Raw genomic sequence first — 24326 nt, 5'->3', positions numbered from 1 at the left:
AGGGGCTGTGTGTCATACATCACTGATCACCGCTCCCGATTACAGGGAACGCTGATCAGTGGCACTAGGCAGAACGGGGAGATGCTTGTTTACATTAGCATCTCCCCGTTCTTCCTCTCCGTGAGACGATCACGGGTATCCCTGCGGACATTGAGCCCACAGGACCCGCGACCATGCTCACGGAGGTCGCAGCAGGCACACACCCGCAAGCCGCTTCTTAAAGGGCAACGTACAGGTACGTTAATCTGCCTGTGCCCTTCTGCCGACGTATATCGGCGTGAGCCGGTCAGCAAGCGGTGAAAATGCGCTGTGTGGTTTTTTTTTAACCACTTCAGCTCTAGAGGGTTTACCCTCCTCTTCATGACCAGGCCATTTTTTGCAATACAGCACTGCGTTACTTTAACGGACAATTGCGCGGTTGTGTAACGCGGTACCCAAATAAGCGCTACAAATAGAGCTTTCTTTTGGTGGTATTTGAGCATGGCTCTGGTTTTTTTTTTTTTTTCGCTATAAAAAACAAAACAAAAAAAACCCCTAACATTTTGAAAAAAAAACAAAAAACAATAACCGTATATTCATTGGTTTGCGCGAAAGTTATAGCGTCTACGAACTATGGGAGATCTATATAAAATTTGGCTTGCATACACACGGTCACACAAAAGTTTGCTGAACTTTCAACCATCAAGAACGCAGTGACGTACAACACTACGACGAGCCGAGAAAATTAAGTTCAATGCTTCAGAGCATGTCGAATTGTTTCCGAGCATGCGTAGGAATTTTGCGTGCAGGAATTGCTACAGACAATTGGGATTTCCGATGGAAACTTTTTCCGGCGGAAAAAATGAGACCCGTACGTTATGTAAGCAATCCGCCAGCAATCTTTTGCTGGCAGAAATTCGGCCAGCAAAATTCCGTTGGAGCATACACATTGTCGCATTTTCAGACGAAAAGCTCTCATCGGTCTTTTGCCGGCCGAATTTCCGATCGTGTGTACGGGGCAATAGAGAGCAAAAGACTTGAGACTGGGGTGGAGGTTCACGTACCAGCAGGACAAGGACCCTAAACATGCAGCCAGAGCTACAATGGAATGGTTTAGATCAAAGCATATTCATGTGTTAGAATAGCCCAGTCAAAGTCCAGACTTAAATCCAATTAAGAATCTGTGGCAAGACTTGAAAATTGCTGTTCACAGACCCTCTCCATCCAATCTGACAGAGCTTGAGCTATTTTGCAAAGAAGAATGGGCAAAATGTCACTCTCTAGATGTGCAAAGCTGGTAGAGACATCCCCAAAAAGACTTGCAGCTGTAAGGCCCCTTTCACACTGATGTGCTTTGCAGGTGCTACAACGCAAAAAATAGCGCCTAATACCCTGAAACAGCCACTGCGGTCTCTCCAGTATGAAAGCCCAGAGGGCTTTCACACTGGAGCGGTGCGCTGGCAGCATGGTAAAAAAGTCCTGCAAGCCGCATCTTTGGAGCGCTGTAGAAGCGGTGTATTTACCGCTCCTAAAAGCGCCCCCTTCCCATAGAAAACAATGGGGCATCGCTGCAATCCCGCCTGCAAAGCGGCGCAGCAGCGGTGCTTTGCGGGCGGTTTTAACCCTTTTTCGACCACTAGTGGGGGTTAAAACTGCCCCGCTAGCGGGCAAATATCGCCGCTAAAACGACAGTAAAGTGCTGCTAAATATAGTGCCGCTTTACCGCCAGCGCTGGCAACGCTTCAGTGTGAAAGTTGCTTAAGTGCAGAGAAAGGAGGTTCTACAACGTATTGATTTACATATTTATTTGTAAAACAATCTTGAAAACCATTTATCGTTTTCCTTCCACTTCACAATTATGTGCCACTTTGTGTTGGTCTATCACATAAAATCCCAATAAAATAAATGTATGTTTTTTGGTTATAACATAACAAAATGTGGACAATTTCAAGGGGTATGAATACTTTAAGGCACTGTAAATCCTAATAATAATAATAATAATAATACTACAATGCAAGAAACACACATGTATTTCAATGAGTTTTATTTACACCATTGGGGGGCTTTTCACATGCATTTATAAAATGTATAGCCAGCTGTATTTTTGCGCACATAATCGTACCAAAATGCACATAAACATTCATGAGTAAATCACAAACAAATGTAAATACAACTCATTAAAATAAATAATGTCTAAAAACACACCACAAACAAAAACGCACTGCAAACCTATATGCAGCTCAGTATGCATTCACTAGAGGTTTGCAAGCTGGCAGGTAAGTGTTTGTTATTGCAGAAGAAAGACATAAACATGTCTCCTTTGCAATAAAGAGCTGTCTTCTCGCAGGCTTTTATTAACAACTTGCCAACCAGCAGTTTAACTTTTACTGCTGTCTGGAGGCACTGTTGTTCCGGGTTCACAGGCTCATGCAGGTGCCCCCTGCTGCTCCTGCTGTGGTTGGACGCAGCACAAGTTTGTCAGCAGGCTCACAGCCATGATTTTGGCTGTGAACCTGCTGATGGCTGTGGCCAACCACATCACAGAGATCACTGTGTTTGTAAACACAGAACACAAATCTGGCTGCTTCTTCTCCCTGATCTCACTGACCATTCAGCGCTGAGATCAGGGAGAAAAGCCAGCTAGTCTGAGTAAAATCAGCACACATACACTTGTTAGGCGCACAGGAAATCCTGTTTGTCCAAGAAGGTAGCGGGGGTGGGGTGGATGAGAAGGAGGGGCCAGAAATGTCGTAGATCGCTGATCTTACCTGGACATGGGAGCGGGTACCTGTCAAAACTAGGTTACCTCCCCCCTCAAAAAAAGTGCCACAAGTGGCCATTAATTGGGGGGGTGGGGGGTGCAAACAAGCAGAGCTTCACCTTTTGGATGGAGCTCCGCTTTAAATTTGCTTACACAAATGAAATGGTTTGGCACAGCTTCTAACTGCCATGTTTGCTGTACAGCTTGGTCTGTTAAAGTGAAACTTTATGGAACATAATTAAATGGGCAAACAGACAGGATTTTTAATGCAGAAGAGACCTGCTTTGTCTCGTCTGCATTAAAGTCACTTACCTGCCTGTCTGCCCCTTTTTTGCAAAGAAGAAAAAATTTGCAGCGCTACTTGTCTGCATGCACATTCGTCCTGGGCAAGGGGGGCAAAATGAATGTTATTCATTCAGAACAGCATGAATAATGAAATAGCGCATTATATATATATATATATATATATATATATATATATATATATATATATATATATATATATATATATATATATAATTACAGTGTTATGGCCACTAGATGGAACTGATGATCATAGGAAATAAAGGCTTATTTCCTACAATTGTCAGTTCCATCTAGTGGCCATAATGTGATATTTTCCAGAACCATTTTTTTCTTTTCTTTTTTTTTACTATAAGTAATAACATTCGGCCAGGAGAGAAAATAGCCTTCTAACATTCAATTTTGTCCACATTTAAAACAAAGGTTCATTTTTTTTCTTTTTAATAAATATACCCCTCAAGTCCTTTTGCGTATCTGTTTCTGCCCAGTCATTGAATTATACAGTGCTCCGCTTTACATCAAAACCCCCCTTATCACATCTGTGATGTACAAGGATGTGTAGGAGACAATAGACAAAGCAATTTCCCCGCTGACCCGGTCTTCTCATTCATTTATTGTGGATAAGTTGCTCGGGATGTCCTTGAACATTAAATATCAGAAGCATTTTTTCATATCGTCACCTTGATGCTGAAGACATTACAAATGACAAATCCACCAGATCACCTCCCACCACTTTTTTCCTTTCACACTTCCTTGAATAACACTATGGGCTGACTTACTACAATGCCGCATAATAACTATCTGGGGGCAGGAAACTGATGTTTGATGAGCCAGGGCTGTTTTTATACTCCTGCTGTAATTAGGAGAAACACGCACACTAAATATGTAGTTCGCCTGACATTGACCATTGTTTTTCCGGTGTTTTTTGGCTGATCGGAAAATCCACTCAAGTTTTCCTACCAATGCGAGTTCCTCGTGGCCTTTTGTGACATAGAAATACAGTAGAGTATTTTTTCTGGTTCTGCATGTGGGTGTTAAACTACTGAACCGTGTAAACTTAATTATAACTTTTTTTTAAAATTATTTAACCGCTTCAGCCCCGGAAGATTTTACCTCTTTCCTGTTCACACTTATGCAAATTGGATGCTGTTTCTCCACATCCAATTCGCATGACAGGAGACTGACGGTTCACACACCTCCGGGTCAGCCACGGAGAGCACAGCAGAGAAGGGTCCCGGCATCTTTGGCTCCATTTCAGGTCCAAATTCAGCCAAAAATGCAGACCTGAAACAGCGACCAGGGACACATCAGACCCCCTGCTGTGCCCCTTGGCTGCACATAACTCCAGCCTCAAGCAAGCGCCTCCGTGAATGAAGTGGGATCTTCTTGATCTGCGGGGGGATCTCTCTGCTGATCCCCACTGAGCAAGCGGATGACAGGTCCGTGTCTGCTTTGCTATGCAGCGCAGACATGGACACAGCCCACTCTTATCTATGGGGCAATGCACCATTTCCATCTGATGCCGTCCGATCCACCAGACGAATGGGGAATAGGGCCTCCATCTGTCAGTTTTTTGCACACAGGATCAGACGTGTCCGCTGACATCCTCCGCTCCATAGAGGAGACTGCAGGGTCAGATCAGGTCAGTTTTTTTCAGGCGGACCTGATTGAATCACCCGTGTGAAAGAGGCCATAATCTGTCAACTGAACACTCCCTTCTGGGGGGGGAGGGTTGCGGTCCAGTAAAATCGCAGCTCAACCACCTGTTTTTACCATCTGCCTGTGTGAAAGACTATATAAAAAGTTTCAAAAATGTTTTTTTAAAACATGCATATTGCAAACTGCCTTAAAGCGGTTGTAAACCCTCTGAATTTTTTATTTTTTTTCTCCCCTGCAAAGGAAAAGGCACAATGAGCTAGTATGCACCGCATACTAGCTGATTATGAAATACTTACCTTAGAACGAGGCCCCAACATCTGGCCCGATCCACGCCGAGGGAGCTGACATGTTCCCTCTGCGTTTCTTCTGGGTATCACGGCTCCGGCGCTGTGAGTGGCCGGAGCAGCGATATCGTCACTCCCGTGCATGCACGCGGGAGATTTCATCCCGGCAGGGTTCAGCGTCTGCCGGACTTTCAGCAGAGAATCCCCTGTGTGCATGCGCCGCTGCTTTCCAATCAGGGCCGTCTGTCAGTTTTTCAGGCGGACCTGATCGGACGCTCCATTCACCCCTATGGGTCAGCGTTGACATGTCCGCTGCGCTGACACCCACTGCTATCCGATCCAGTGCATGAAATCAAGGCGGCTGGATACCCCATTTTCTACCCGTCTGGCGGATTGGATAAAAATAGACAGGTGGTCCTTTTTCATCCAATCTTCCCATAGAGGACAGCGGGGCTCTGACAGGTCGGCCTCTGCAAAGTGAGCGGAGACAGACATGTCACCTGTAATAGTGGGGAAATAATAGAGTGGAAATTTTCCAATAAGGACACTAGACACAAATAAAATAACAAATAATAACCAGGGGGGCCCCATCCATTAAGGGCACAAGGGAGCCGCCCCTCTCTATCCATGCTTCCGGCCCCTTTCAGGACGACGGATGCATGGATTCCAATGGGGAATGGGTGTTTTTTTGAAGCACCTGATTAGAGCCAGAGGCTCTAATAGGCTTCAAAATAGGGTGGGCTCAAGTAGCAGAGAATGCGAACGGAGGCGACCCAGGTGTGTTACAATAGGGAATGAATATTTGCTATTGAAAACACTGATCCTCAATCCAGCCAATCAGGAAGTGGGTCAGGAGACCAGTCATCCAATCGGCTGAAAGGACAGGCGATCCTATTGGATGCCTAGGAGGAGGGGAGGAGACACACAGCCACCAAAATGGAGGAGATGCCTGATGCCTGCTGCCCATGACCAATCCCGCTCCCCCAGGGCCTGCTGCTGATGCAGATCCCGCTCCCCCGAGGGCCCGCTGCCGATGCCCACTCCCGCTCTCACAGGGCCCACTGTTGATGCCGCTCCTGCTCACCAAGGGCTCACTGCCAATGCCCTCTCCCGCAGGGCCTGCTGCCTGATCCCACTGCAGATGCCTGCCACCTGACACCTAAATGCAGTACGAGTGAGCTGGTGGGGGGCTGGTGGTTTTGAGAGGTCGCCTACTGCTGGAAGTGGGGGGTTTGCTGCCCCCCCCCAAAAAAAAGGCCCACCAGCCGCCACTGGTAATAACCCTCCCTAAAGCTGATTTGTTGTCTATTTCTTGCCATACATAAAAGTAAATATCAATCTTCTCCAACACAAAATAATACTACCTTTACCCTAATCTATGGACCTGCAGTCTTCCTCCCTGTAAGTCCCGGTTGTGACAACTTGTTCCAAGAAGCCATTTTTCTTGTCGGTCTCTGACCAGACTTGTCGCCAACTCACTCATCAATGTCATCATATACAATGGACTTGCATTGTGGGTGATGATGTAGAAGTGCCCAACCACAATTCAGCATGTGGGAATAAAGGAATATAGACCAATGGCTGCCACAAGACCCTAAAACTGGCCTCAGGTGATACACAGATGAAAAGATTAAACAAATCCTCCTACACAAGTTGTACCCGTTTATCTGCAGCCCTTTTTTTTTCTACATCCGGTCAAAATGCTGAATTTTAAAGCTTGTTTGAGAGTTCAGAAAAAGAGGGTTGGAGAGCTGAAATTACACTTTGCAGAGCTCAGTGAGGAGAGCTCTGAGAGCCGATTGGAAGGAAGGGACACAAGTCTATCCACACAGGAACAGAGCATAGGCTGTCAATCAGCTGGATGTCCTCCTTGTCACCTTTTTTCTCTTGGTGTCAGGAAAACTTGTAATTTTACTTCACCAACTTAGACTATTGTGTTCTGATCCATCACATATAATTCAGATTAAAAAAAAAAAAAAAATGAACTAAAGGCTGTAATGTAACAAAATAGGTAAAAATCCAAGTGGGGTGAATACTTTTGCAAGGCACTGTAGGTTTTATGTCATAGTTCCACTTTAGAAATAACAAGATTCAGTTTGTTATTATTCTCATGCTATGTATGTATGCCTGTGTACAGGTAGGTATGTGCGTTTGTATAGTTCAATTAAATTTTTCCATGCAGGTGGATTATGAGCAAAATATGTTTGTTTTAACAGTTCTAGATGGTTTGATGTCTGCCATCAGATATTACCTTCACAATGTTTGGACTAGAAATATGTAAAGAAAATTCATTTGTGTGGGAGGCAAATCTTCGTGTTATTTCAGTCACCAGGTAATGTCATAGATTTGTAAAGCTTGGGATCTCTATTAGGCTACTTTCACACTGGGACGCCTTTCAGGCATTTTAGCGCAAAAAAAAAAAAAATTGGCGGAACTCCGCTTTAAATCAGCAGCTACAAATACTGCAGCTGCTGACTTTTAAAAGATGGACACTTACCTGTCCAGGGCGCCTGCGATGTCGGGACCCAAAGCCGATCTGTCCCTCGGTTCTCCGGTGGAGGCACTGCCATCTTTGGTAAGGGAATCAGGAAGTGAAGCCTTGCAGCTTCACAGCCTAGTCCCCTACCACGCATGCGCCAGTCGTGCTGCGCGATCCCACTGGTCCCTGCTGTCTTATGGGACGTGTGTATCTCCCAGAAGACAGGGGGGGGGGGGTGTATATGGTCTAGATCGCCGCAGATACTGGGGCTATCTATGCCCGGAAGTGGGAGCAAATACCTGAATTATACATCCTCCCCCCTGAAAGGTGCCAAATGTGACACCGGAGGGGGGGGGGGGCGGGGTGGAGGGGATTCCGAAAAGCAGAAGTTCCATTTTTTGGTGGAACTCCGCTTTAAGCCCTCCCAGTGTTAAAGCCGAAGTGTATACACCGCTCCCAAAACACTGCTCATTGAAAAGAATGGGCAGCGCTGCCGAAGCACCTGCAGAGAGGATATGAAAGAGAGCCACCTATAGGTATAGTACTGGAAACTAGGGATGAGATTTATGTTCGTTCGGGTCATGAACATGAGTTAGACTCGAACATTGACTGTTCGCCCGTTCGCCAAATAGATAACAATTTGGGGTGTTTGTGGCAAAGCTGCGGAACACCCTTTAAAAGTCTATGGGAGAAATCAAAGTGCTAATTTTAAAGGCTTATATGCACGGTATTGTCATAAAGTGTTTGGGGATGTATCAATGCAAAAAAAAAAAAAGTTTTAAAAACGGACGTTTTTTGGGAGTGATTTTAATAATGCTTAAAGTGAAACAATAAAAGTGTAATATTCCTTTAAATTTCGTACCTGGGGGGTGTCTATAGTATGCCTGTAAATTGGCGCATGTTTCCTATGTTTAGAAAAAAAAAAGCCATTTAAAAAACTACTCATGGCTAGAATGAATTGTCGGTCCCAGCAATACACATAAAAGTAATTGAAAAAAAACGGCATGGGATTCCCCCACAGGGGAACCCCGAACCAAAATTTAAAACATAAATAAAAAAGCGTGGGGGTCCCCCCAAATGCCATACCAGGCCTTTCAATTCTGGTATGGATATTAAGGGGAACCCCATGCCAATTTTTTATTTTTAAATGGTGTGGGGTCACCCTCATAATCCTTTAAGGTCTGGTATGGATTTTAAGGGGAACCCTGCGCCAAAACAAAAAAAAAATAAAAAAAGGCGTGGGGTCCCCCTAAAAATCCATACCAGACCCTTATCCGAGCACGCAATCTGGCAGGCCATAGGAAAAGAGGGGTGACTAGAGACCCCCTGAACCGTACCAGGCCACATGCTCTCAACATGGGGAGGGTGTTTTGGGGTAGCCCCCCAAAGCACCTTCTCCCCATGTTGATAGGTAGAAGGGCCTTATCCCCACAACCTATGCCCGGTGGTTGTGGGGGTCTGCCGACGGGGGGGCTTATCAGAATCCGGAAGCCCCCTTTAACAAGGGGACCCCCAGATCTTGGCCCCCCCTGTGTGAAATGGTAATGGGGTACAAATGTACCCCTACCATTTCCCAAAAAGTGTGAAAATGGTAAAAAACAAAACAAAACACAAGACACGGCTTGGGAAAGTCCTTTATTAAAAAATAAAAGTGCCCCACGAAGTCAATTCCTCATCTTCTTCTCTCGTTCTGACGGAAAAAAAAAAGCCGCATGCCGACACCAATCTGCCTCCATGGGAGTCACCTGCCATAACGATTGCCTCTCAGGTGACAGCTCTTTAATGACTGAGGTCGGGGCCACATGATGACATCGCCGGGTGACCCTGCCCCCCTCTGACACACAGGGACATCCCTATGGCTTTCCCGTAGCATCAGAGGGGGGCGGGGTCACTCGTTTACAGTGACTGATGTTGGTGTGCGGCTTTTTTTCCCCTTTTTCGTCCGCCTTTTTTTTTTATTATTATTTTGGCGCGGGGGTCCCCTTAAAATCCATACCGGGCCTGATATGGAATTTGGGGGGACCCCCCACGCATTTTTTTTTTACTTTTTGGTTTGGGGTTCCCCTGTGGGGGAATCCCATGCTGTTTTTTTCAATGACTTCTAGGTGTATTGCCGGGACTGACAATTCATTATAGCAGCGAGTACTTTTAAATGACTTTTTTTTCCCCTTTAGAAATGACACTTTGTGCAGGGACTGTTGTAAACACAGGAAACATGAGCCACTTTACAGGCATACGATAGACACCCCCCAGGTATGAAATTTAAAGGAATATTTCACTTTTATTGTTTCACTTTAAGCATTATTAAAATCACTGCTCCTGAAAAAACGTCCGTTTTGCATTGATACATGTCCCCTGGGGCAGAACCCAGGTCCCCAAACACTTTTTTATGACAATACCATGCATGTAAGCCTTTAAAATTAGCACTTTAGATTTTTCATGTTCATGTCCCATAGACTTTAATGGCATTTGAACAAATTTTTTGCCTGTTCACATGTTCTGGATGCAAACTGAACCGGGGGGGGGGGGTGTTCAGCTCATCCTTAGCCACATCCCAATTCAAGAGAGGAGAACACAAAAAGGGGATGCCGCAGGGATTTTATGGGCAAAGGGTGAAAATCAGATAAAGGAGTAACAGGCGTATGTAAAAGAATTTATACAAAAACAATATATAATAATAGAATTAATTAGTCATGCTCAATAGTTACATAACAGCTAGGTTCTGTTCACCATGATCATGGTTCGGATCGTGGTTGATCTCATGGTGAGAGGTTAAACAAGGTACATGCCCTCTAAGACCTGGCATTGTGGGAGCTCCGTGAGTGTGATCACAGGTCCTGTGGACTCAATGTCTGCGGGGATACCCGCGATCGTCTCACAGAGAGAAAGAACAGGGAAATGCTATTGTAAACAAGCATTTTCCCATTCTTCCTAGTGACAGGACAATGATCACAGCTCCCTTTGATCGGGAGCGGTGATCAGTGTCATGTCACACGTAGCCCCCCCCCCCCCCCCCCTTCCCTTACAGTTAGAATCACTCCCTAGGGCACTTAACCCCTGCAGCGCCCCCTAGTGGTTAATCCCTTCACTGCCAGTGACATTTACACAGTAATCAGTGCAAATCGCACCGATCGCTGTAGAAATGTCAATGGTCCCAAAGTGGCACCAAAAGTGTCCGATGTGTCCGCCATAATGTCGTGGTTATGATAAAAAAAAAGAAAAAAAAAAAAAGATATGGCATATCGCCGCCATTACTAGTTAAAAAAAAAAAAAATTAATAAAAATGCCATAAAACTATCCCCTATTTTTTTAGACGCTACCAATCAATATATGCTTATTGTGTGTTTTTTTTTTATTACCAAAAATATGTAGAAGAATACATATCGGCCTAAACTGAGGTAAAAAAATGTTTTTATATATTTTTTGGGGATATTTATTATAGCAAAAAGTAAAAAATATTGCGTTTTTTTTTCAAAATTGTGGCTATTTTTTTTGTTTATAGCGCAAAAAAAACAAATAAAAAACAAACAAAAAAAAATAAAAAACGCAGAGGTGATCAAATACCACCAAAAGAAAGCTCTATTTGTGGGGAAAAAAAAAAAAGACATTCATTTTGTTTGGAAGCCACGTTGCACGACCGCGCAATTGTCAGTTAAAGCAACGCAGTGCTGAATCTTTGGGCAGCCAAATGGCTTGGGGTTGAAGTGGTTAATTCCTTCTTCAGGGACTGATTTAGAACAAGTTTTTTTGGTCTGGTGGTGCAACAGCAAAAAGATCCAAAAAAAGGGTAGGATATAATCATGGGGTGGTTCAAAATCATGGGGTGACCAATGGATATTATATCCAGTCTTAAAGTGTAAGTTCACCTTTACAGAAAAATCTGTAAGGTGAACTTACATAGGACCTACATGTCGGCGATCGCCCGTTCTGAGCCCCGGTATAGCCGCTTCACGGCTGCAACACTTAAAAATCCTCTCAGCTTACTTTCTTCTTCTTCCCCGCTGAGAGGACGGGCTACGTGGCTTCTGATTGGTCCACGCTGTCAATGTGATGGCGCTGACCAATTAGAATGCTCCTAAACGTACCTCCTGACAGGGTACGTTTAGTAGATTAAGCTCCAGGGATTTCTAAGCCCCGGAGCCGTGATTCTGCTATACCGGGGCTCCATACAAGCGATCGCTGGTCCACATGGGTCCAGTGTAAATTCACTTTACAGATTTTTCTGTAAAGGGGAACTTGCCCTTGAATGTGAGTTTAGGAGAGGAGCTTCATTTATAACGTGTGATAGATCTGGTTTTGCTTTGCACAGCATTCCTGAGCAAGCTGTGGCCTTGCAGTTGTTTTGCAATTGCAGGTTTTGGCATGTGAGGCTCTGATGTTTCACATTAACCCAAGAGACACAGTGATGCCCTATGTGTGGTTAGGCCCAGCAGACCTGTATTATGGAAGTCATCACCCACTCTCACACTACGATTTGTGGAAGAGGTTTGTTATTATTTCAGGGTAGATTTACATGAACTTGGATACACAGGGACTTGTTTCACATGGGCTTCAGAGTTTTCAGCTTTATTCAAGCTTTTAAAAGTACTGTTCAGCTCCAGTTGGTAAATGCTGAACACTAAGATTATTATACCGATACCACTTTAAGACCGAGTACCGATACCTTTTTTCAAGTGCTCGACGATACCGATTACTGACACTTTTTTTTTTCTTTATGTCCTGTGACAGTGACACTAATATGCAGCACTGATGGGCACTGATAGGTGGCACCGAGGAGGCGTTGACGGTCAGTACTTTATTTATTTTTTTTTTTTTTTTTATAATTCTATTTTTTATTTTTTTTTATTTTACAATTTATATATTTGCTTTTTTTATTACTTATTTCTACAATTTAACTGTTTATTATGTTTTTTTTTTTTTTTTTTGTCGATTATTTTTATTTATCAGCTCTACGGGAGTGGCTTTGGTGTGAGAGATCGAGGATCTAAACAGATCCCTTATATCTCCCCTTTGAGACAGAGAAAGGAAATGAGGATACAGGCTCCCCAGTCCCTTTTCTCTGCAGCCTCAGCTGCCCTAGAGATGACTGGACAGGAGACAGAGGCTCCTCTCTATTCATAAACAGAGACATCTGTGTTTATGATGCTCTGTTATGAGTGAGTGACTTGTATAGCGCTACCTATGCGAACTGAATCGCCTCAGGTCGCTTTCTTGCCACCAGAGTCCATCTGCAGCTTTGCGTGGTCATTTACCCCCCAAGGTCTTGACATGCTCCATTATGAATGGATAGTGGATTCTGTGCTTGCAGAAAAGGAAGGAGCTGATAAATGACATATATACCGGCTCCTTCCTCTGCTCTCCATCCTAATAGATCTGGGAGGAGACGGGGGGGCCGGAGGAGGAGTTGGGGAGCACAGAGGGGGACCCAGAGGGAGGAAACAGGGAGCCAGGGGAACACACAGGGGACAGTCAGGGGTGATTGGTGCGATGGCTGGGGCAGTTACAAGCACCGATTCCCCCTGTATAGACTTTCATTAAAGCAGCTGACAGCCGCAGGAGGGAGAGAGGGAGAAGCGGCTGTCAGAAAAGCTATACAGGGATTCAATGCTTGTAACTGCCCCCACCACCACACTGATCACCTGTCAGGCTGCTCGGCCCCCCTGCTACACTGAGGTTCCCTGGTCGTATACAACAGCTATCGGATTAGGCATTGGAGCATTTGCACGAGTACTGATACTCTAGAAAACTCTTGGTATCAGTGCAGCCCTACTGAACACTAATCCCAATGGAATGCTGATTGTCACTTTAAACAAGGGCCACAGCCAGGGTTAGGAGGGGCCTTAATGGTTTCTTGCATTGGGGCCCTGAAGGTTCTAGGTATGCCAGTGATGGGGAACTATGGCACATGTCAGAATGCTCCCTGAAAGTTATTTTTACATGTTCATTTTTGTCATTTGCTCAGTTAATGACAGTTTTACCTGCTTAGTTGTGGCATGATTAAAGAGGACTGGCCACACACAGGAACAAAAGTTCCAACATCTTCTTCAAAAAGACAATGCCATGGGGGTACCATAATGAGCACGTTTATATCACCGGATGGATTTGTTTTTTCTTTTATATAGTGATGCTGTGGTCATTTTGGTCATTTTAGCCTGCATTGGGAATTATATGAAATTTTCTTTGATCCAGTGCTGTGATGGGTTAATAATCTAGAACATTATGTAGAGCATGATGGATCTTGGCAAGAACACGACCTTTGTTTTACACTGTTTAGTGCATTGTTCTTTCTGGTAAGATGTGTCATTCCATTTGTAGCTCCTCTTGTCTTGTGACTATTGCCTGCTTTGTTGACCAACTAATTTGTTTTTTCATTATTTTTTTTTTTTAAATATATTTTAAATTTTGTTCACGTTTCCTGAACTATACACAGCACAATAGTAACTTTTATTATTATTTTTTCCTCAAATCCTGGTCTGCAAAAATTAACATTGTTTAGTGTTTTCTTCAAAGTTCTATCCCCTATTATTGGGACAAAGTACAATTTGGATTCAGACTTCAAGGCCAGTGGCTGTAACAGAGAGTTTCAGGAGTAGCCAACAGAAATTGTACAATCAAATCCCCCTATGGCAGTGATGGTGAACCTTGGCACCCCAGATGTTTTGGAACTATATTTCCCATGATGCTCATACATTCTGCAGTGTAGTGGAGCATCATGGGAAATGTAGTTCCAAAACATCTGGGGTGCCAAGGTTCACCATCACTACCCTATGGGATAACCCCAGACTCACCGAAGGCACGGGGTCCAAGCACTAGCCAGCCTTCACCAGAGCTCCCGATGGTGGCGATGGGTTTTGCTACCTTCTGATGCCAAGTCAAGGCCCTCTGGATTGTCCTAGGAGGAAAAGAGCATGCAGGGGTTGGGTAACGGATGAAAAAGACAAGGACCAAGTAGAAGCGTAGTTAAACAAGCCCAAAAGGTCATTAACTAGTATTAGCTGAATGGGATCAGAATGAAGCGTAGTTGATGAACAAGCCAAGGATCGAGAACAAGTGGTATCAAAGGTAAGGACAGTAGCAGGTATGCATGGAGCAAGATATAAGCTGGAGAGAGCACAACGATCTGGCAAACGGTAAATGCGGAGACATGGCTTAAATCAGGAACTTTATGGGAGGAGCAAAGGGCTCAAGGTTTACCAGAAACAGAACACAAAGCAAAGTTGTCCAAGGAATCAAGCAGGAATCTATCCAGCATCCCCCCGGTACAGTGAAAAGAGTCACAGCTGGACACCGCAGAGGTCGCGGGTTCAGATCTGAATCCTGACAACATGAAATATTTTGTCCCATGTTTCTAAGTGCTTTCTGATCCTAATGATGAGGACTTACCTGCCCCTCTTCCCTTCTTCCCACAGCCAATGTGACAACAGTTATGAAGAAGACGGCTAATTAATAGCTACAGCATGTCTTGGCTGTGGGCTGTGAGGACTTTGCCGAGTGATGCAGCAGGTTGGGGGGGGGGGGGGGGGGGGAGGAGCTTGAGGCCTGTCAGCCTCTGCATTCCTCTTGCCATTGCTTGTATTGGAAAAGTTGTTACAGCCAAGACAAGCTGCAGTTGTGAATCAGCTGTTTCCTTTATAGCTGTTGTCTCTCATCAGTTGTGGCTGAAGGTGAGGGGGCATGTTGGACCTCAACCAGGGCAAGACATTTAGATACATAGGACCAAGTACTACTTTGTCTTCTGTAATTAAAAGCAATTGAATATATTTTTTTTCCCATTGAACAATAAACATATACTTACCTGCTCTGTGCAAGAGTATTGCACACAGTGGCCCCTGACCTCCTCGTCTGGGGTCCCCCACTGGCGTTCTCAGTTTCTGCTCTTCTCAGAGTGACCCCTATAGCAAACTGTTTGCTGTGGCTGTGGGGGAACTTGTGCAGGTGCACCCCCAACCGGGCTGTGTACATCTATAAACACTTACTATGCGGCTTGGCCATGCCCCCCACTCCCTCCTCACAGGATTTAATTGACAGCATCAACAGCCAATGGCTCTTGTCGCTGCCTCTGTGTCCTGTGAAAAGAGAAAGATAGAGTGCAGCGCTGCAGTGAACGAGCATAGCGCTGGATTGAAAGAGAAGCCAGGTAGGTGTTTAGGGGGCAGCTGGGGGGGGGGGGGGAGCAGATATTGGTAGGTTTTTACCCTAATGCAGAGAATGCCTTTAGAGCTACCTTAAAGTATAGCTAAACCCAAGAACATAAATTGAAAGCGGACCTTCAATCATTTTTTCATCTTTCCATCTTTTAACTCTTCTGCCCTTGTTGTTTTAACTTGCTTTAACTGGATAGTAAAACATTTTTTTTCTACCAGTAAATACCTTATACAGCCCACTTCCTGTTTCTTGTTTGGTCATTAGCCTAGGCTTAATACATCATGCACAGCTCTTTCTCTAAAGAGTTTGCCAGGAAGGGAGGGGGGGGTGAGTCATAAGAGGGCTAATGAAAGCTGCAGAGCTAGAGGTCTGCCTCTGTATAAATCCAGGAAGTGAACAGGCAGCAGCTTCAGCTGCCCACAGTTAAAATGGTTGCAGCCAGACTCAGTAGAGGAGATTTCTGCAGCATATTTGGCAAGTACAGAATCACAGTATATATAAAATAATATGCAAAGTGGTTGGAGGGAAGCTTCAGAATGGCAAAGATGTTTTTATTACAAATTATGTGAGCAGACTGCAGTTCCTCTTTAAAGTATTACTAAACCCAGCACTCTGCATTCACTATATCTGGTCTCCCACAGTACACAGAACAAAGAAATGCAATCATTTTAGTAAATATAAATGGCTAAATACCTTTTACCAGATCTTAGATATGATGGTTACATTCGTTTTCATTGTTATCATTTTTTTTTTAATCTTTATTTTGTACCTGGTGAGCTCTTCGACCCCCCCCCCCACCTCTTTAAAAAAAAAATGCTTGCATAGCCACTGTTCTCAGCTGGATAAGGATCTTAGAGACCTGGGGGAGGAAAAGCAGCAGTACACTGATCTTCCCAGTGAAAGGCTGTGCGAGGCAGGGGGGGGGGGGGGGCTTGTCAGGACAAGTCTGATTATTGGAGACCAAGCGGAGTTCCCAACACAGGTAGAAAACTGACCATGCTGTGCTCTCATACCTAGTGTGGTCAGTTTTTATTAGGAAAGCTGAGGGACTGGCAGGAACACCAGGGATTTCATACAAAGAAAGCAATGCAAACAGAACAGGATACTTTTCCATACATTTACATGGTACAGTGGGCACATATCATATAAAATTCTGGAATGACATATTCTTTAAATATTACAGTTTTTTTTTTTATAGCTGTCTGCAAAGTGCCTTACAGGATTTGTATAAGCACATAAAGCATACAAAGACAAATTGAATATACATGACGTGCTGGGTGGTATAGCACAGAATCTAAAGAATGACTAAAGTTCCCGTACTTCCCCTTTAATAGAAGCGATAGGGGATAGTGCGCCATTGACGAAAAAAGGAAGTCTGTAAACCAAAGATCACAGCTTTGTTTGGTCCATTGTGGGGGGAAGGTCTGCTTCCACTTGTACAAGTATGAACGTATTCTGCATTCTTTGAGTGTTTTAATACAACATGCATGGAATGACAATCTCAGTTTAAGGCCGAGCTCCAGCCCAATGTATTTTATTCTGGATAGAGATGGGAAGGGTTTCAACCAATGCGAGTCTTTTATTGCTGCGTTCCCGTAACAGAATATCTCTTCACCTCCAGCTTCAGTGATCACATAGGAACATATGCTGGCCATAAACTATACGAAAAATTAGCCAAACCCATTTTCAAAAACTAACATTCGGCCGCAAGAGCAAACGATCGCGCCATCGTGTAATGACCGATAAATCTCTCAGTGGACGTAAATGAATACATTTTTGTTTTGTTTTTTTTACATATACCCAGTACAGACAGTTCGGACGGGAAACACATTAACCTTTCAATTTATCATTCGTTCAAAAGAAAATTTCCAAATTTGTTCTTCATTTTTTTTTTTCGGCTCAAAAAACATCCAAATGAGTATTGTTTTTCTGGTCATTAACCATTTCAGCACTTGTTGCGATTCCGCACTACGTTGTTTTAACTGACAATTGCACGGTCGTGCGACGTGGCTCCCAAAACAAAATTGAGGTCCTTTTTTTCCCCCACAAATAGAGCTTTCTTTTGGTGGTATTTGATCACCCCTGTGATTTAATTTTTTTGCGCTATAAGACCCCTTTCACACTGGGGCGTTTTTCATGCGCTTTAGCGTTAAAAAAAAACGCCTGAAAGAAGCCGCAACTGCAATCCCAATGTAAAAGCCCGAGTGCTTTCACACCGAGATTCCTTTCACACTGGGGCATTTTTCAGGTGCTTTAGCATTAAAAAAAGCGCCTGAAAGAAGCTGCAACTGCAATCCTAATGTAAAAGCCCGAGTGCTTTCACACTGAGGCGCTGCGCTGGCATGGGCGTCAAAAAAAGTCCTGCAAGCAGCTTCTTTGCAGTGCTTTTGGAGCGGTGAATACAACGCTCCTAAAGCGCCCCTTCCTATTGAAATCAACGGGAAGCGCCTGTAAAACGCCTGAAAAACGCTATTGGCAGCAGCGTTTTGTGGGCGCTTTTAACCCTTTATTTGGCCACTAGCAGGGGTTAAAAACGCCCCAATAACGCTCGAAAAACGCTGGTAAAGCGCTGCTAGTTTAAGCGGCGCTTTACGAGTGTTTTTCGGGCGCTGACATTGTGAAAGGGCTCTTAAAGCACTTGGGCTTTCACATTGGAACTGCAGATGAGGCTTTTTTCAAGCGCTTTACAGGCGCTTTTTTTTTTAACGCTAAAGCGCCGGAAAAACGCCTGAAAAACGCCCCAGTGTGAAAGGGGTCTTAGACCCCTTTCACACCAGGGCATTTTGCAGGCACTATAGCGTTAGAAATAGCGCCTGCAATCCGCCCTAAAAAAGCTGCACCATTGTTTGTAGTGTGAAATCCCGAGGGCTTTGACACTACAGGGGTGCACTGGCAGGACGTCAGGGAAAAGTCCTGCCAGCAGCTTCTTTGGAGCGGTGAAGGAGCGGTGTGTTTACCGCTCCTCCACAGCTGCTCCCCACTGAAATCAATGGGGCAGCGCTGTAATACCGCCGGCAAAACGCCACTATTGTGGCGTATTGCCGGCGGTTTTAACCCTTTCTCGGCCGCTAGCGGGGGGGGGGGATAAAAGCGTCCCGCTAGCGGCTGAAATGCACCACGAGTCCGGTGGTAAAACGCCGCTAAAAATAGTTTTACCGCCCACGCTATGGGTGGTGTGATGTGAAAGGGGTCTTAAACAAAAAAATAAAAAATCTATCTCTACCTATCTTAGTACTGCGGTGCATTCTGAAAAATTCTAAATGTTTTTTTTTTTTTTCTATGTTTAGTGCATTTGGATGCCCAATGGCAATGCATGAAAGCACGTTATCTATGTTTTCATGCCTTGGCAACAAGTATTAAGAAGCCTTGACCAATGACTCGTAACTATCCATGCCAAATCCTACAGTGAAAAATGCATTGAATAAGCATATCAATAATGCACAGAAAGAAAGCACAGATTGAGGCATGACAACACTATTAAAACAAAAAACAAACAAAAAACAAAACAAAAACAAACAAAAAAAAAAACCACACACACATACCACACACCTCTATGCATATGATCTAAATAAGCCCTGAATCCTATTAGACACAGACTTCTGATGAGGTCATTCAGAACCAGCAAACTGCAGTATACATGCAACCGCAGGCATGAGGCATGCACTCGAAGACATATTGCTGATCCCAACGAGCTTGTCGCATGGTTTATTTTGCCACAGAAATGTATTGAAATGTCATCGGTGACATTTCAATACCGAAAGCTGTATACAGTGTGATTGACATCATAGGAAGAAGGCAATTTGCATTGTCTATACATCAAGGCAGCGCTGGAAATAGCCACCAGCTTCGCATTTCTCCTTTGCATCCATTTTTAAAGTAACTTGTTCTTTTTTTTGAAGGCTGCTTTCTTGCTGATGATTTTTTTAAGGTGCCAAATACGCAGCAAAAACACAATCCCTCTTCACAGCATTGCGGTGTGTTTTGAAAAGACCTGCATGCTGCTGCATCTTTGATGCATTTTTCAGGTCCCCGTTGAAACGAATAGAAAACATGTCAAAAACACATTTTTTTGGAGTCACATGTCCAGGTTTCACAGGTGCATGCTGGGAAATAGGCACCCAGAAAACGCATCAGAAATGCAGCAAAAACACTTAATTACGTGGTTCTGCAGCAAACACCCTTGCGGTACCATTATTTCTTAAAGTGGTCCTGCATGAAGATAAAAAAACCTTCTCTGTGCAGCCCCCCCCCCCAGCCCTTCTAATACTTACCAGAGCCCCATCACGATCCAGTGATGTACTTGAGAGCCTCGGTTCTCTGGGGACTTTCAGGAGTGAGCCTGCTTGGGTCCCCCATTGCAAGCTGCTTGCTACGGGGGCACTCAGCAGGGGGGAAGGGGCCATGAATGCAGCGGGGGACCCGAGAAGAGGAGGATCCAGACTGCTCTGTGCAAAACCATTGCACAGAGCAGGTAAGTAGAGCATGTTTGTTATTAAAAACAAAACAAAAAAAAACACACACATTAAAAAAAACCAAAGCCTTTAACCTCTTCCTGCCCAAGATACGTCATATGATGCCCTTGACTTTCAGCAGGTATATCTGAATGATGCCTGCAGCTACAGGCATCATTCAGATATCATCTTTGTCAACCGTTGATTCCCTACACCATAAGAAGGATCATAGCGGCTGTTCCATCGCTTGATTGTTCTTATGGTGGAGAGAGGGGATGTCCCCCCCTCCTGACACCCTCCGGTGCTTCTACCGATTCACCGCTTCCATCGGAGACAGGATCCGCTGGCCTCGGATGTTGACCATAGAGATTTCCGGTGGACCAGATGGTCACCGGAGTTTCTATGTTCTTTCGGAGGCTGGGCGCAATGTTATGACATAGCGCCTGGCCTCTGCATTCAAACAAATGGCACCGCTTCCCAGCGTAGAGGTGAGATGTGGGGTCTTATTGATCTCATATCTCACTGTAAAGAGGACCATTCATGCCATATTCCTATTACAAGGGATATTTACATTCCTTGTAATAGAAATAAAAGTGATCAAAATTTAATTTTTTTGTAAAAGTGTAAAAAAAAAAAAAAAAAAAATTAAAGCTCCCCTATCCCTGTATGCTTGCACACAGAAGCAAACGCATACTCAAGTCCCGCCCACATATGAAAATGGTGTTCAAACCACACATGTGAGGTATCGTCGTGAACGTTAGACTGAGAGCAATAATTCTAGCCCAAGAACTCCTCTGTAACTCAAAACATTTAACCAGTAAACATTTTTAAAATGTCGCCTATGAGGATTTTTAAGTACCAAAGTTTGGCGCCATTCCACAAGCGTGTGCAATTTTGAAGTGTGACATGTTAGGTATCTATTTACTTGGCGTAACGTAAAAAATTGGGCTAACTTTAATGTTTTTTTTTTTTTTTTAAAGCATGAAACTGTTTGCTGCACAAATACCCTGCGAGATAAAAAGTTGCAACGTCCGCCATTGTATTCTCTAGGGTGTTTGCTTAAAATAATAAAAAAAATTATATATATATATAATATGTTATATTATGTTTGGGGGTTCTATGTAATTTTCTAGCAAAAAAAATTATGAATTTGACATGTCAGAATTGGCCTGGATGGGAAGTGGTTAATATCACGCCAAACGCAATATGATTTTGATGCATTTGTTGAAACGTGTGCCAAAATTTGGTAAAATAGCTTCTTTGGCGCATTTATTGTGCATAGTGAATAGGCTACACTATGCGTTACACACAGAAATGCACAAAAACAAATTCATGCAGGAACATGCGTTTTCTGCTACATGTAGTGTAAATGCAGCCTAAATCGCTACAGAGCGCAGTGTGAATACACACAATACAGTACCTTCTAGCAGCCAATCAGAATGAAAATGTCGCTGATCTGACTTCATGAAACAGAAACTTGGTTGCTGCACTTTACACATCCACATTGTTATGGAATAAACCTTTGTAGATGTCAGCTGGAAATCAGCATATAGCATGGAGGTCAGTAATAATATTTCCTAGCACTATTGTAAAGGAGGGGGGAGATCATGTATTGTCCATGGGAACAGCTGCAGCTGAGAAGGCTTAAAGGATCTCCGCTGCTCCGCCCCTCCTCCCCCTGCCAGCTGCTGTAATCAGTGGGACAGACAGGCAACAGGCACTGGGGTGTGCAAGAAGGAAAGGAAGGAGGACTTGAATGCTTTGTGACATCCCCGTGTCACCATCCAGATACGTTTGCAGGTATTGTGCCACGCATCACACCTCTTCCATGTGGCTCCTTTAATTGAGTGCCTTGAGTATATTTCTGTGCATAGGACTTCATTGATCTTTCTTTGTGTTGTCCTAAATTGCTACAAGTTTCCCCTTTGTTCTCTCATCTGATGTTGTTGCGTTTGTTTATTTTTTATTTTTGCTGTAATAGTCCAGCAATCCAATGTAAATGTTTATTTATTAGCATCTGTTTGTTTTTAGTGTCTTTGTTTATAAACTGATAAAGTTTGGAAGTAATTATAACATTGCATTAACTGTCATTACCAAATGACTTTCTAGTTTTGTGTACGCTAATGGCTCATATGACTTGTATGCATGCACACCGCCGTATGGGAAGGCTGCTTTGCTTGCACAAGAAATCCTCTTAAGCATGGAGTTAAACCTGTTTCTGTAGAATGCGTCTATTGACATTAACGTTCCATTTTTTTTTTTTTTTTTTGCAGTTATATTTTTGTTGTATACACTTCCCGCTATAAAAAACTTTCTCTGTAGGCATTACAAATTTATTATATATATGAGATTTATTCCTATAGTTGTAATGCTTGCGTGACCTTATCAAATCTAAATTGCAAAAAAGACAGCCTATTCATTTTGAATAGGTTCTCAATGTACGCAGGAAGACAACATGGTGCCATGCTGTGGCACACTGTAGCGGTGGGGCTTTTAGGAGTACCAGGTTTGTGGTGCCATTCTGGATGCACACTGCAATGCACTTTACCTTGCATAATGGTAATGTGCGTTTATAACACAGGTTTATACCCCATTCAAACCTGGGCAATCTAAAGTGCGCTTCACGAAGCGTTACAATAATAATAAGCTTTATTTTATATAGCGCTTTACATGGAAAAGAAATATACAGGATAACCTAAAGGGGGGGAAAAGGGCCAATTCTGTGAAAGCTTGTCTAAGAAAAAAGTTTTTAGATTTGACTTGTAAGGATGAGCTCCGGCGTGTTCGCATGGTCCACGTGCAGAGCTTGCCAGGAAGTCGGCGCTGCGCTAATCACAGGCAGTGAGACATTGCCCCGATGCACGGCTGCAGAGATCGGGCAATGTCTCGCTGCCTGTGATTAGTGCAGCTCTGCACGTGGAGCATGCCAACACGCCTGAGCTCATCCCTATTGACTTGAATGAGTTTATAGAAGATGACTCTGATGTTCTTAGGAATGAATTCTAGAGTTTTGGAGCATAGTAGGAGAAGGCTCTGTCCGCCATTGGGTGTAGGTGAGTAGGGGAGACCTACGATAAACCAGAATTTGGGGAGAGGAGGTTACAAGGGGGGAAGTAAGTTGAAAAAAGTTCAGAGAGGTAATGGGGTACCAAGCCATGAAGAGCCTTATAGATGAGCAAATTGATCTTAACGTCTATGTGAAAGCTGACAGGTAGCCAGTGAAAGGACTCTAGGATAGGGGTAATATGATCACTTGTACCAGACCTAGTTGGAATTCTGGTTGCAGAATTTTGAACATATTGAAGTCGATTTAAAGTGGATTTAGGTACACCAGTAGAGCATTGCAGTAGTCAAGTCAATGTTCAACGTCAAAATTCCTATTAAGCCTCATTCACATGGGTGTACCGATCCATCTTTGCCCACATGGATGCAAAGATGTTCTTTGCATCCGCATGCAGGTAGTCCTATTCGCGTCTATTGGAGTAAAGTGGCTGCATGGACACAGCTGCTGGTCCCAATTTGACGGTGGGTATGTGACCTCGAATGGACGTTGTCTGAGTTTGGGGACACGCACCCACACAATTGTTAGGGCCTTTTCACATAGGTTGGCCTGATCAGGTCCACCTGTTTTTCAGGCGGAACTGATCAGACCCTCCAGTCTTTTCGATGGAGTGGCGGATGTCGGCAAACTCATGTCCGCTGACACCCGCCTCTATCTGATCGGATCCTGCCCACAAAAAACAGACGGATGATGGTCCTATTTTCTATTCGTCTGATGGATCAGACAGGCGGTCCATTTCCATCCGATTTCCCCATAGAAGACAGTGGGGCTGTGTCCCTGTCCGCTCTACGCAGTGGAGCAGACAGGACCTATCATCCGCCTGCTCAGCAGGGACTGCATGCACACAGACGCACAGGACACCTGTACTGCCCATGCAAGGAAATATGACCCTTTGCCCCGTTGGAAGATTTACTTTTCTGGGGACAACCCAAACTTTTTTACGTAAACTTCTAATCTCGCTTCACCCTATCAAAAAAAAAAAAAAAAAAGACGTGACCATAGTTTTTTACTTTAAATGAGAAGTATGGGACTCACAATTTTTTTTTTTTTTTTTTTTTTTTTTGTGACTCGTACTTGTCTAGCTGGATGCAGCATCTGTTCGCAACCAGCTCTAACACTGAGAATTGAGTGATCAAACGCCTTTGATCAGTTCTCGCAAAGAGCTGGTGACTGTCACTCACCAGCATTCCTCCCACCATTTTGA

The 24326-nt window shown here is 44.0% G+C and overlaps 1 protein-coding gene across 4 annotated transcripts in view; it reads left to right on the top strand.

Annotated features, from left to right (window-relative positions):
* The window catches only part of ARHGAP40 (Rho GTPase activating protein 40), a 108925-nt gene that overhangs the window by 1392 nt on the left and 83207 nt on the right, over nucleotides 1-24326 (top strand). The window contains exon 2 of one of the 4 annotated variants that reach the window (XM_077459118.1): nucleotides 12194-12251. The exons of 1 other annotated variant lie outside the window; for it this stretch is intronic. Coding sequence is in view for 2 of the 3 variants with exons in the window: in XM_077459116.1 (XP_077315242.1) it covers nucleotides 21818-21861 (44 nt within the window). In the remaining variant the exon portion in view is untranslated. Of the gene's footprint in view, nucleotides 1-12193; nucleotides 12252-21574; nucleotides 21622-21724; nucleotides 21862-24326 lie in introns of those variants that run through there. 2 more of the 4 variants (XM_077459117.1, XM_077459116.1) reach the window with 2 other exon arrangements.

Source organism: Lithobates pipiens, unplaced genomic scaffold, assembly GCF_037356315.1.
Source record: "Lithobates pipiens isolate NorthernLeopardFrog02 unplaced genomic scaffold, aLitPip1_a1.2 Scaffold_28, whole genome shotgun sequence".
NCBI lineage: Eukaryota > Metazoa > Chordata > Amphibia > Anura > Ranidae > Lithobates > Lithobates pipiens.
The sequence above is the reverse complement of the archived record's forward strand: the minus strand, read 5'-3'. Positions and strand labels throughout refer to the sequence as shown.